Here is a 14,308-nt window from a genome sequence, read left to right on the forward strand (position 1 = left end):
CTCCTCCTCCTCCTCCAGTGGTATAGGGGCATGGGATGGGGGTGCAGTCAGTCAGGACTTTACATAAACATATATATATATATATATATATATATATATATATATAAACTTTCCAGTATTTCAAGGGGGCCTACAGGAAAGATGAGGAGGTACTCTTTATGAGGCAGTGTAGTGATAGGACAAGGGGTAACGGTTTTAAACGGAAAGAGTGTAGATTCAGATTAAATATAAGGAAGAAATTCTTGACCATGAGGGTGGTGAGGCTCGGGCACAGGTTGCCCAGAGCAGCTGTGGCTGCCCCCTCCCTGGCAGTGTTCGAGGCCAGGTTGGACGGGGCTTTGAGCAATCTGGGCTGGTGGAAGGTGTCCCTGCCCATGGCAGGGGGGTGGAACTAGGTGATCTTCAGGGTCTCTTCCAACCCAAACCTTTCTATGATTCTGTGTTCACGCAGTGAAACGTTGTGCTAACTAGCCCATAGCTCCCTTTGTTTGGTCACCTGAGACCTGCCAGTATGTTGAACTTCATGGACCTCAAAGACTAGCCATGTACACAGACACACTGAACCTATTAAAAATAAGCTGACCACTTTTTCCCCACTTCCAAATGGAATACCTAGCAGTTCAAATGACTCACAAAATTTTCTCTGAAACACAGACTGAGTGACAGATCTACTGATGTCCCCATGGCATTAAGACACACCAGGTTCAAACTTTGAGGATGTTGCATCTGTTTTTTTTTAAAGTGCAAGACAAAGATTTCTAAGAACAGAGAGAAAAAGGTTATTGATGTTCTTCCCAGAAAAAAAAGTGAAACAACAATAAAGCAGCCTGAGTTTTAGGGTTTTTTTTTGTTTCATGTGAAAAGGCAGATTTTATCATATGTCACATTGGAACCAAAGAGGTTCAGAACCACACTGCTAACAGCAGCCAATACTTTATTTAAATATCTTGTTAGCTATTATACTTGTGAATTTTTCAGACAGCAGTGAGCACCTGGAGCTACATAAGGAAGAAACACCACAAAAGAAGTAACGTTGATCACACCAGCAACCAGGCAGTTTTGATGATGACTTACCCTTACAAATGTATATAAAATGGAAACGGGAATTATTGATCACACACATATTCGCTTTCTGATCGATCCAACTGCTTTGACTGGAGTATTGCACATATTTCTAGATTTTAAAAGGTAACCTGTGTATACTTTATCTTGCCTAAGCGAGCTTACTCTGCACCAGTTCTCATGTTTTCACTCCTTTTTGAATCTGACATTGCAACTCAGAAAAATATCTGCAAAGCATGAGGGTTTTTTTTTCTGTTTAGATGGTCATCAGCTCTTGATCAAATCAAGAGCCAGTGTTCCCGGTCTCTTTATAACTAGACGTATCTATTTTGTACCTCATGCACATATTTTGGATACTCTATGTGCAAGTCTAATTCAGTTATGCAGAAAACTCCACTAAATTGTTCAACCTTAAATTACCATAAGATACTCCATATTTATTAGAGAGGACACATGGAACAGGGAGAATGAACAGCTTCAAAGAGAAAAATCATTAAAGGCCAATCAGCAGCAATTTCAGTGATAAAGTGCCTGAATTAGTATTCAGCGGATCTTATTTCTTTTCCCACTAAACCTCACTTGTTTTGATAAAAATAAATGCTTATTAGTCCTGCATCATTTCTTCCAACTTAAGGCATCTGCTCAGTACTTGGCCTCTGAGCTGTTTAAATTTGGGTATAACGCAATACTGAGATATCATATATTTAATCCTCAGCAGAGGAAGAACTCCAGGATTCATAACTGATGTTTTCACAGAAAGCAGTTATCATGACTTTACAACACATTTATGCCAGACTTATGGGTGTTTGCATTTTGATGTGGGACAGCAACACGGACAGGAAAACTTAAGCAGCAAAAAAGATAAACCAAAACCAAAATATAGTTTCCAAGGGGCCTTTTGAATTCATAATCAGGATTTCTTCACATTCAAGAACTTATTCCCAAGTGTAAATCCATGTTTTAGCATACAGCAAAATATTTACACTTAAGGTCAGACTGCTGGCTTCACAACAGACACTCATGAAGAGGTTAATGAAGAACCTATGTTTTGTGGTCAGTGAAGTTAAAAAGATTCCCCTCTGGAATCCACCCCACCTTCCTTAATACTTTAAGACAGTATGAATACATACATGTGTGTGCATATATAGATGAAAATACAAATGTATAAACACACACAACCCTTGCACATTCAGAATGCAACTAATACATTAAGAGAAGTAGTGGATAATGTATACTCACCACAGCATGATAAAAGCAACACTCTGAAATTATTAATTTTTTTAGTTTCTTGTGTTGTTCTTGACAATTCCTTGCAAGTGCCAATTTAATTAGACTGCAAAATTATATTGGAAGAGTTTATAAAGGATATTTTGCCTAGAGCCTCAGATCAGTAAAGATTATGATAGGTAATTTCCAAGTCTATATCATAGTATTTTAATGGCTATCCAGCCACCACACCAGGGTAAACATTTTTGTTAAAAGAAAGGAATTTTTTTCAGAAGTAGCTTAAACCTTTTTTAGAGGAAAAAAACCTCCGGTAATTACTTCTCCAAGCAAAGTAGTACTAAACCTTGAGTCTGAAGTTACTGCAACAGTCTTGACCAAAAGGCTTTGCTGATACTTGGTTCTCCCACCTTAAAGACTGCAGCTAAGTTGTCTTTTGACCTTGATGATTTTATTAATTGCACAAATGCAAATGCACTCCATGGGGAGGAGGGGAAACAAATCTCACCAGACCTCCAGAATGCTATTACAAATGGCACATAGGACTGGCAGCACAAAATTTTAAAACGAACTAAAAATTCTTATTACACACTAATGTGTGATTGACTGCAGGATTCAAGTTCATTTAATCTGCATAATGAGAACAGAAAATATAAATTGACAGAAGACAAAGAATTTCAAACATTATAGTGGTAATAATGTCCATTACTGAAACAAAGAACAGCAAACAAACAAAATATAAGCTTCAACCTTATTTGTTACTCTCATTAATGAAGAGCCACTTTTTCACACAGGACTTAGGTACAGACCAAATCCTTCCTCTTTTCCTTCACCCTCCTGTAAAAAAAGCACCCCTGGGTTGAGGCAGAAGGAGAGGAAAACAGTGCAGATCTCTCTCCTTTGATCTAGAAGGGTTTATCCAGATCATTTGCATCTGGTACACAAAAAGGATACAGGATAAGAGGACGCAATGTGTACTTTAACACAAGAATATACCTGAATACTTATCAACCCTCCCCAGTTAACTACCTCCATAAATGTAGATGTACCTCCTGTGCCGGGGTTTTCACAGAAATGAACAAGGAGTGTAACAGTGCACATCCTGGCAACAAATGAGACCTTGCAGCGCAGACACCCATCAGAACTATGGCCTAATAGATAGCTCCTTAACATAACAAGTCTTATTTTAAGGAATTTCTTATTTCTATTTTATTCCAGTAGCATAGGAAGGATGCACATTTGAAATTAACAGAAGTACTTTAAAATAATTAAAAAAACGCTTTATTAATAAATTTAACATTCCTTCCATTTATTTAAACTTGTAGAAGATACATTCCAAATATGCAGCCAAGGAAAACACTGAAAAAGAATACTAGCAATAAATAATGCAAGTCTGCAATAGCCAAATATTTTCTCAGAAATTCTGTAAACAGATTGTGATTAGGACCTCTCAGGAAGTACTGTTTCTTAAAATGTATGATTTAATGAAATAAAATCCAAGAAAAACTGAAGTATGGCTCTCAGAAAACCACCTCTTTTAAATATCCACCTTCTATACTTTGTATAAGCCTACATTAATATGCTGAACAAATAAGCCTTAAAATTAAGTGGACCCAGAAATGGAAATGCTGATAGAAGTGCCTCCCTGTGGCTTGCAGCCATTTAATTATAGTAGCTTACTCTGCAATAGCACACAGGGTTCCTTAAGGCAACAAATCATTTAAATAATACAATGTCCTTAACTCTCATAGAAAGCAAAATAAAAGAGAGACTACCTGACATATCCTTTCTGAGAACACCATGATTGCAAATAGACAAGTAATATGGAAAAAGGAATGAACCTCTTCCCTGTGTTCAGTTGTTCCCAGGGCCAAACAAGAACTCCCTTGAAACAGACACACATTTGGACAGAATGTGAGTTTTAGTCATTACATATTGTAATATGGCCCCAGAAGAGGTAACCAGTTTAACTGACCTTTCCTCCTCTGTTGCAGGAGGCAGCAAAATTATACTTCCAGATATCTAACTCATAGTAAGGAGAATTTGACAAGAACAGCTGAAATTGTCATCTACACTGAAGCTTCCTGCAGCTTCAAGAGATGACAAAAGCATGTTGGCTATGAATCCTTCACTCCCCCTTCATTACTCCATTCCCCAAATTTCACAATGTGTTCTTAACTCTGTGTTCCCAATGATTAAATCTCAGGTTACTAAGTAATATTCATATAAATCTCAAAGCACTTACTTTATGCTGCAAAGTAATCAACTACGTAAAATCTTTTCTAATCACCTCTGCCTGAATTCTACCACCTGTTTGAGGTTATTGCCCAACAATGAAAATTTAGATGAAAAAACAATCATGAAACAGTAATACATTCACTGAGCCTTCCTAAAAAGCATTTTCAAGACAGATTTAAAAAAACAGAATGAGAAGGGAAGGTCTGCAAATTGTGTTTTAACTTACTCAGGTAGGAGTACAGAAAAACTTTTCAGTATTGGATATACGTACAATAACTGCTGTAAGGAGGAGGAAAATCAGCTTCCTTGAAAAGCTCCTGCATTTGGAGGGGTTTTTTTTTGCAAGCCAACTGCTTGTTTCCCCCTTAAATTCTCACTATATTACTTAATCATTTTACTGATATTAGTCTGCAGAATGTACGAGTCAAAACAATCGCAACTAAGAAACTGCTAGTCCATAAAAAAAGAACACTTATTTTTCTCTCAAGAGATTCTTACAGAGGTCTGAAATAATATTGGAAGAGATGCAAACTGCTAGGCCACTTGTTGTACTTGTGTGTCTCAGTACTTTGGTACCACAGATCACAGCAGCTTTCCTGCCAGTACACAATATATTAGGCATTCTTAGCTATGGAGCTGCAAGCTATGAAAAAGAAATAACCTAGGGTGGAGCTGTCACAACTGACCCTTTTTTGGTTTAACTGTATTGACAATGTCAATTTAAAATAAGAAATAAAAATCTTCAGATACAACTATTCAATACAATTAACCATTCCAGTTTGTTAAACTGAAGCATCCTCATGGCCTCTGTACTCTTACATTGCAAATATACCATGTTTGGACTTGTGCATCACAGACAGAATGGTTAACTAATACAGTGTTTACAGTGGTATCTGAGGCAGAAGCAGCACTTCTGAGTTTCTCATCTCAGGGCACAATACAGGTGCTTTTTCTGATAGCCATTTTCTAATTGTAAATTATTCACTTGACGCGAAGTACAATGTCAAATGAAAATGACACAACCGAGAGTATAACAGACCTTGACTAATACCATTCAATATGCAGCCACCAGGTATACATTCACCCTTGCTTTGCTTCAGGAAAAAGCTACTAAAAGCTATCTACTGTCTCTCAGAATGTGAACAAATTTCACTGCAAGCATGACTGAGTCCCAAATCAGTAATCTAAAATCCACATATTCGAGGAAATTATTCCACCTGAATTAATTACCTGTATAAGAAACTTAATACTGCATTCACGCCATTCACATGTCACTCAATACTGCTTAATATTGAACTATTAAATAATTTCTTTGGCCAACAGTATTATGAATTTGAGATATTCTTTTTTCCTTTGATACATACTACTTTGCACATCATACGCTTGTAACTCAAGGCTTTATTTTCTTTATCTGACTATTTGTTTCATAGGTAAACAGTGGCATTTAAAACCAGAAGTGAATTCTCAAAACTCCTAAGTATGGCAAAACACAGTCATTTGGAAAAAACATTCACCTACGCAATAGCAGCCTCTGACAATTTCTTTGAGAAAGCTGTTAGTGCAGAAGAGATTTTCCCATAGCTCTGAAAAAGCTTACTTCAGTGACAGCAAAGTTAAAAAACTTTCTCACTATGTTATAGACAAATTCTAATGAAAAATTTTGATTCCCCTATAAAATATCTCCTTTTTAAACTTCAGCAAATTGTACTGAACTTCTCAGATCATTTACCCAGCCAGTTAACAAATTGTTAACACAAACTACAGCAGAATATACTAAATAATTAATTTCCAGAGTTCACCTTTATTAAAAACAACGTTTTTGTTGTGAGAACAAATAATCTCTCATTTGTAGCTTGAAAGCCTAAGATAGGATCACTGGCTTCCAGGGTTGCTACTAGCTGCTTAGCAACTTGTCCTACTTGTCTTCCTTCCTTCCTGTTGTAGAGAACCGTGGACAGAGGAGTTGGCTGACGATAGATGAAAACTCGTCGCAAGCACTCACAAAGAGCAGCATAGGAGTAATCTGGAGCACAAGCCATGAACTTCTTGTCTTGCTTTGATGCTTGGACATAACCTGTGTAACCCGAAAAGCAGTAGAAGGGATAAGTAATGTATTAGTTTCAACAGCACTTTAACTGGCCAAGACAAAATCATGCTTATCTTAAAAAATAATATACAATTAGTAACAAAAAAAAAGAAAGAAATATATGTTGTTACAAAATAAGCCAATAGTGTTTGGAGGTATGTATTAACCAATTTAATACCAACATACATTCTTCCTAACTGGTGTTTTTGATGCACATGTTCCTACATCTAGCCCCCCTCCGCCTCAAACAGTCTTTCATTTTCTCAGCACGATCATAAGGCACAGATATACATCTTGGCCCAATATTAGTAGTCTAAATAGAATAACCCTTTTCTCTCCCCTCAACTCCCAGTCTGTAATTATGGTTATAATTTAAGATTTCTGCGATTATCTAATCTTGAATAAACACTTAAAACTTGTCTTCTATTTAGAACTGACTGAAAAAAACATTTGTTACTTTTCAATGCACTGTAATCTTTGTTAATATTCCCTCGGAAGGGAAAGGCTTCCTTTTCCTCTGCCGTTAGAGAACTCAATTAGTAAACAAATTTATTTCAGACTGATTTCCTTTCACACTTATATAAAGAAACGTGAGGCACAATCTTTGCAAAGTGATCTACCATCCTTCTGAAAAGTTACGTGTTTCACTTCCACTGAACAATGCATGGCAGTGATAGTCGCTGAAAGACAGCAAGCACGCTAGAGTTTACTTTTTTTGGCTCTCCCTCTTGGGGAGTAGTCAAACTACTTGTACTGGGGCTGGCTGGGATGGAGTTAGTTTTCTGAACAGCAGACCATAAGGTTCTGTGTTTTGATTTGTGACTAAAACAGTGTCAATAACCACATTATTTTTTGGCTATTGCTGAGCAGTGCTTGCACACTGTCACACTTGCTCTTTTTCCAACTCTGCTCCCCCCCAGTAGTTTGGGGATACACAAGAAGTCGGGAGAGGACACAACCAGGGCATCTGACCCCAACTGACCAACAAGCTCAACCCATAAGCTTTCTTGCTTTTGCTTTTCCGGTTCCCTTCCCTGTTCCACTTGGTCTAGGAAAGGGATCTGAAGGACAGCAAGCAGCTGTGGGGTGCTAAGCCATCCACCAGGCTAACCCACCACAGTACCATCAAGCTTCAACACTCCATTTGCATGCCTTGAGGGTCTTTTGGTTGGTTTAAGGTTTTATTTAAATGCTAACCCTAAAACTTCTAAATTTACAAATGCTTGCTACTGTCCTCAAAACATGATCTCTATTCAAATCCAGCTTGACAGTTTTCACCACAATACAATTAGTAAAAAGCTAGACTATCAATTTACATGATTGCTGTAGTGGGAAATATTAGGACAGAGAGAAAAAACTTTCTAAGTGTAACCTCATTAATTTAATTAATATATTAAAAAATTGTCACTAACAATAAAAGTAGGATTTAAGTATAGGTTTGCAGGTAAAAGCAGCTTTTGAACCAGGGGCCTTGTATTTAAATGGGATTTCCCAGAAAGAAAATCATAGGCTAGTTTTTTAAAAAACAAATCTAAAAAGCCACTGTCCTCTATTTTTGTGGTCTATAGATATGACACTGTTAGGAGCAGAGGATTTATATAGCAAGACAAATGAGCAGTCAGTGAAAGATACAGGCTTCTTCAGCAAACTGTGGTAAGAATAGGCAAGATCACACAAATGCTCCTTCAACCAGAAGCAAATGATTAGACCCTAACAGCCAAAGGTCTATTCAAGACCAATTGCTTTTTTTCAACAGAAAGTTGTTAGAATGGATATACAGAACAAAAAACTTGGTTCCGTCAGTTTCCCTTCAGCTCCTTCCCTAGCTTTCAGTCCAAGACTTGAATTGAAAAATATTATTTTTTCAATCATCATCTTTGTATAGCTTGTTAAAAACAAATTCCAAATGTTCAAGTAGAGGAAGAAGGAAATAAGGCTATTACCATTGCTTTGGTCAATATAATGAATACTGTAGGCTTTGGAAAACTAGCCTTTTAAGCTAGAAAATACTAATTGTTACTACTAGCTCTTCCAAAGTACTTTTAAATTTGATTGTAGATAAACTAGCTAATTACTTAGATCACCTCTGGCACATAAAAGGTGAACTAGATTAGTACAGAAGTATAAACTTCAATATGTTACTGTAAAATAATAGTACAATAAGGAGAAAGAACAATTTTGGGGTTTATCACCTTAGGTACAAAAAGCTCATAGGTACCATAATTTCCTTCTTGTTATTTTCAAAACAATAGAAACACATACTTAAACAGTACTACAAAGCCAGCATAGAAACAGATAATAATTTGACAAAAAAAATCTTATTCCTTATCATCCACTTTTTTCCCAGCATAATAAAATCTGAAATGAGTAAACAAAGAACAAATTGTGAAATTAAGCTCTTTCGTTAGAGGATCTGTTAAGATGCTTACAGCTTAATTTGATTAAGTTAAAATAACTGGCTATTAAAAAAAAAATCATTCACATTACAAAACTAAATAAATTGCAAAAACTCAGAACAAAACCAATTATGTGTTATCATAGAACCACAGAATGGAAGGGACCTTAAAGATCATCCAGTTCCATCCCTCCTGCCATGGGCAGGGACACCTTCCACTAGCCCAGGTTGCTCACAGCCCCGTCCAACCTGGCCTTGAACACTGCCAGGGAGGGGGCAGCCACAGCTTCTCTGGGCAAACTGTTCCAGTGCCTCACCACCCTCACAGGAAAAAATGTCTTCCCTATTTCTAATCTAAATCTCTGTCTTTCAGTTTAAAACCATTACCCCTCATCCTATCCTACACTTCCTCTGAAAGTGTTCCTCCCCATCTTTCCTGTAGCCCCCTTTAAGTACTGGAAGGCTGCTGTAAAGTCTCCCCAGAGCCTTCTCTTCTCTGGGCTGAACAACCCCAACTCTCTCAGCCTGTCCTCGTAGGGGAGGTGGCTCAAGCCCCCTGATCATCTTTGTGGCCTCCTCTGGACCCACTCAAGCAGGTCCACGTCCTTCTTATGTTGGGGGCCCCAGAGTTGAACACCATACTGCAGGTGGGGTCTCACAAGAGTGGATTAGACGGAGATCCTTCAACCTGCTGGCCACAGTCCTCTTGATGCAGCCCAGGATACTTCTGGTGATAACCTATGCGAGCACCTTATATCTTTCCTTTCATTTTGGACCCAGGCTGAGAGTGGTGTGGTCAAACAAATGTGTTTTGGGGAGGGCGGGAATAAATTGTCACATTCATGACCTTATTGAAGGAATGGGCCTAGAGAACACTTAGAAAACATGAAGACTACAGCAGACATCAGAAGTAAATTCTGGACCAGATTAATTTTCATGAAAACCAATCTATCTGTTTCTTGTTTTAAAGGTATAATACTGGGCTATGTGGACCATCCTATTTAATAGAGCAATTCTTATTCTTGCATCCATATTTTTCAAAGTACTTTCTGATTCTGAGCTTTAGGATTCTGCTTCAGTGTGTAAAAACAAATTCTTAGTTCTGATTGCAAGACTACAGCAATAACTAAGAATCCCTCACAATCACATTTTCTACTCTTCTGGCAGTCTGTAATTTCAGAAGAGTTAGGGGCTTCTTCAGCCAGAGCTGGCACTTACGCTCCTGAATGATTTTTCCTGTCACAATGAATTTATTTTTGTTTTTCAAATCCATAAAAAATTTCCACGTCCATCAAGTTTTGTAACAAAGGTTCCAGAGCTTAAAAGTGCTTATGTGAAGTATTTATTTTAGCTTCTTTTCAACCTACTATGTATAAGCATCATTTGATGCTCTTAAAACTGAAGAAATAGTGAACAATCATGTCCAATTCTTCAGACTTGTCACCTGGGACATCGAGATAGGAAAAATCTAAAGTCACATATTAAAACATCATACCATAAGCATACATACACTGCAGTTGTTTCCCTGATGATTTCTGTATGAGTGTTAAGGTAGTGATTGTGCTTTTAAGGCTTTAACTCAAGTTCACCTATCCAAGGAAGTCTCATTTTTACTGTGTAATACTGTGCTTGCATCCTGTATATGGTCTGAAATGGCTTATTTTCCTCCCAAGTTTTCTTACGTTCTAATATTTCTAAGATTAAGATACCATGATGCTATCAACAAAATTATAGTACCTTTCAACTGAAATGTAATGAAGTGAAATATCAACAGAAGTCATACTAAGAGTATTCAGGTAAAAAGTCTTAGACAGACAAATGTGACACAGAAGTTTATTTCCTACCTAAAGCGTTAAAAGTTGCAATGTGTTCCCACATGTTCTCTGGTTGGTCAGAGTGGGGCTGCCAGAGAAGAGCATCAACATCATGCCTCAGACAGAAGCATGGCATTTCTCTGGGATCCACAACAACTGAGAAAAGATACTGGTTGCTTCCAAGATTAATCTGAAAGCAAAACAAAGAAACACAAAATATTGATTCACAGCATACATAGCAGATTCTGTCACACATATTGCCAAAGTGAAATGATCAACAGTTTCATGTTTGTTAGTTGACAAAATGTTTGAATACATTACGCTGCATCCCACTGATCAACAGCTCAATACACTACAGGTAGCTAATACATATCAAGTAGATGCTATTAAGTTTCTTGGGATAATAGTCAGGGAAACATGATGTCTAATACACAAACAAATGGGAATGTTTTGTGTAGAAATTATTTTCTCTGATACAGCAACATAACCTACAACTTCTGATGTTAGAAAAAGATTCTCTCTAAGTAATCACATCTGGTTTTCTGTAGTGCCAATAGAGAAGGAAATACTGTCCCTCTGCAGGAAAAGTTGGTAAAGCACTGGAACAAGAATTACTTAGAATATTAAAATTATGAAATGTCAACAATTTTATTTACTCACAATCAAATAGTTACTAAATTTCAGATTATCATATTCTTCATCAAATATGTCTAGATCACCAAAACCATTCAATAAACAATTCATAGAATCACAGAATCATTCAGGTTGCAAAAGACCCTTGAGATCATTGAGTTCAACCATCAGCCCTACTCTACAAAGTTCTCCCCTACACCACATCCCCCAACATCTCATCTAAATGACCCTTAAACACATCCAGGGTTGGTGACTCCACCACCTCTCTGGGCAGCCTATTCGACTGTCTGACCACTCTTTCTGTGAAAATGTTTTTTCCTAATGTCCAGTCTAAACCTCCCCTGTTGCAGTTTAAAGCCATTCCCTCTTGTTCTGTCACTAATCACCTGTGAGAAGAGACCAGCACCAACCTCTCTACAATGTCCTTTCAGGTAGCTGTAGAGAGTGATGAGGTCTCCCCTCAGACTTCTCCTCAGACTGAACAGTCCCAGCTCCTTCAATCGCTCCTCACAGGATCTGTTCTCCAGGCCCTTCACCAGCTTCGTTGCACTCCTCTGCATTCGCTCCAGCACCTCGATATCTCTCTCGTATTGAGGTTCCCAAAACTGGACACAATACTCCAGGTGTGGCCTCATCAGTATTACCTCCCTACTTCTGCTGGTCACACTATTTCTGATACAAGCCAGGATGCTGTTGGCTTTCTTGGCCACCTGGGCACACTGCTGGCTCATGGTCAGCTGCTTGTCAGTTAGAAACCCCAGATCCTTCTCTTCCAGACAGCTGATTCTATTCACCAGGAATGACCAATTACGTAAGATAGACAAGCATATTCTGCTACCTGAATAAAGAATAGTAAGAATACACAATAAAACAACACATATTTTGAGTTTTCTATTGTGAGGAGCTGAAGGAGTTAATGCCTCAAACATTCATTGAACTGTCTGCTGCACTGATCTTCTAAGGAGGACCACTGGCTCTATTGTGTAAGTCTGATACTTTGTATAAACGATGCAGGCCTTGCTAGTGACTACCATCTTCAAGAAGAGAAGAAGATTGGTAAGAGTGAAACACCTGCCCCAGAATGAGACAAAGACTAGATGGTTGCCTAAGAAGCATGAAGTCAGCAAAAACCAGCGGTAACTGGGGAAAAGGTAAAAGTGGCAGGGGGAGATTGCAACCATCTACTCAATTGGATGAAAGGGTTAATGCAGTCCATACCCTCTCAATGCCTGAGAAGAACCCATGCTCCACCTTTCCTCATCTCTCATGATAATGAGTCCATTTAAAACATGGCTCTCCTTATTTAGTATGCAAATCAGCCATCAGATGAACTTAAAAGGCAACAGAAAACTTAGCTGTGTGTGTACCACCACCCAAGATTACCAGACGTGAGACAATGCTGGAACCTGGGGTGGTGATCTGGATCCTTCCCTACAGATTTATCAATAAGAGACCACATCCCTTATTATCCTTTTACTAAGTTCAAGATGTTTCTACCACAAGTAAAACATTTTAACTGGTTGTTTGGTGTCGTTTCACTTCAGTTTAATTCGAGGGGATCATGCACCTTTACAACTCCCTGGGCTTCCAGTCTGGGTCATAACATCTATGTAAAGCCTTCTTTAATGAAGTTAATAGCAATACTTTTAATGTAGCGCTATGACTAGCAAATGCACAGAGGAGAGAACAATCTGTTCCCTTAATGTCCATCAAGAAAAGGATGATCAGGAATGCCTGTTTGTACTTGCAGCTGATCTATATTGTTCATGTTACTGGATGAACAAATATGTCTGAACTAGTTTTTATATCCAGAAGCTATGTCTGCAACAGCAACATGCAGGATTACACTCTAATACATAGCACGATGCATTACTTCTCAATGAGCATCTCAGATGCTGACAGTTGTTGACTAATCATTCTTAAACAGTTGTCACAGCGCTCTTTATTACAGGTATTGTGACAATAACTATGAACAGCAAGCCTTTTATTCTACCATTGTACAAATATCACAGGATGGGGTGTCTGCCTTGAAGACCCTAATTTAATCTTAACATAAGATCCAGCGGACAGAAACAAAAGCTATCAAGACATAGAAATTTGTTGAGGTCATACAGTCTATGGCAGAACTAATACAGTTATTTCAGCTGATTATGTTCAAGTCTAATGGCTCAACTTCAAAACAGCCGTCTATTACTATGCCATTCAACAGGCATACAAATTCTTCTGTTTTATTAAAGCTACAAAATAGATTAAATAATCCTGTCTCCATTAGGGCCAGATGCAGTCATGAAATGTGGGTTACTAATTTTCTAAGCAACTAAGAGGCAAAGAAACACTAATGAAGATAATGTCAAGATAACTAATAAGATGCCTTAAGGAGAACAAAGAAAACAAGAGGCAGGTGTTATATTGGTGCAATGTACTGAGCAAAAGGGAAAATATGCAGTTCTAGTCCCTCAAATTCCTTAAAATCTGGAAAAGGTAAGAATCAGCAGAGGTTAGGCAGATGACACCAAAGGTGAGTGGAACACACCTCTGAGCACAGGAAAAACAGGCAGAATGAAGGGGAAACAACTTGAGAAAGGAAACAAGATTTCTCATACATTCAGCTCAAGACTCACTCACGTGGGCCCCCACAGTGGCACCACCTGCTTTTCACACCTGGGAAAAAGTCAATCATGGGAATTGTGCATCAAGACACACTGATGTGATGACACTCCACGGGGCCATGGACAGTCAATTACAGTATGATTTGACCAGAAGAACCTGCTAGAAGGGCCAGCCTTCTCAGCCATTTTTAGTCAATGTGACCTCTGTTTTGCTGATCTCCACAAGTCATCGTTATTACTTCTATTT

The 14,308-nt window shown here is 38.1% G+C and overlaps 1 protein-coding gene across 1 annotated transcript in view; it reads right to left on the reverse strand.

Moving 5' to 3' along the window:
* Positions 1-4,866: 4,866 nt before the first annotated feature.
* Positions 4,867-14,308, reverse strand: part of NUDCD1 (NudC domain containing 1) — a 52,806-nt gene continuing 43,364 nt past the window's right edge. The window contains exons 10-11 of the mRNA XM_026842610.1: positions 10,850-11,009; positions 4,867-6,598 (exon numbers count right to left, since the gene is read on the reverse strand). Of these exons, the coding sequence (XP_026698411.1) occupies positions 6,306-6,598; positions 10,850-11,009 (453 nt within the window). The 3' untranslated portion in view covers positions 4,867-6,305. The remainder of the gene's footprint in view (positions 6,599-10,849; positions 11,010-14,308) is intronic.

The sequence above is a fragment of the Athene cunicularia genome (assembly GCF_003259725.1).
Source record: "Athene cunicularia isolate RWA chromosome 2 unlocalized genomic scaffold, athCun1 chr2_part1, whole genome shotgun sequence".
NCBI classification, from domain to species: domain Eukaryota; kingdom Metazoa; phylum Chordata; class Aves; order Strigiformes; family Strigidae; genus Athene; species Athene cunicularia.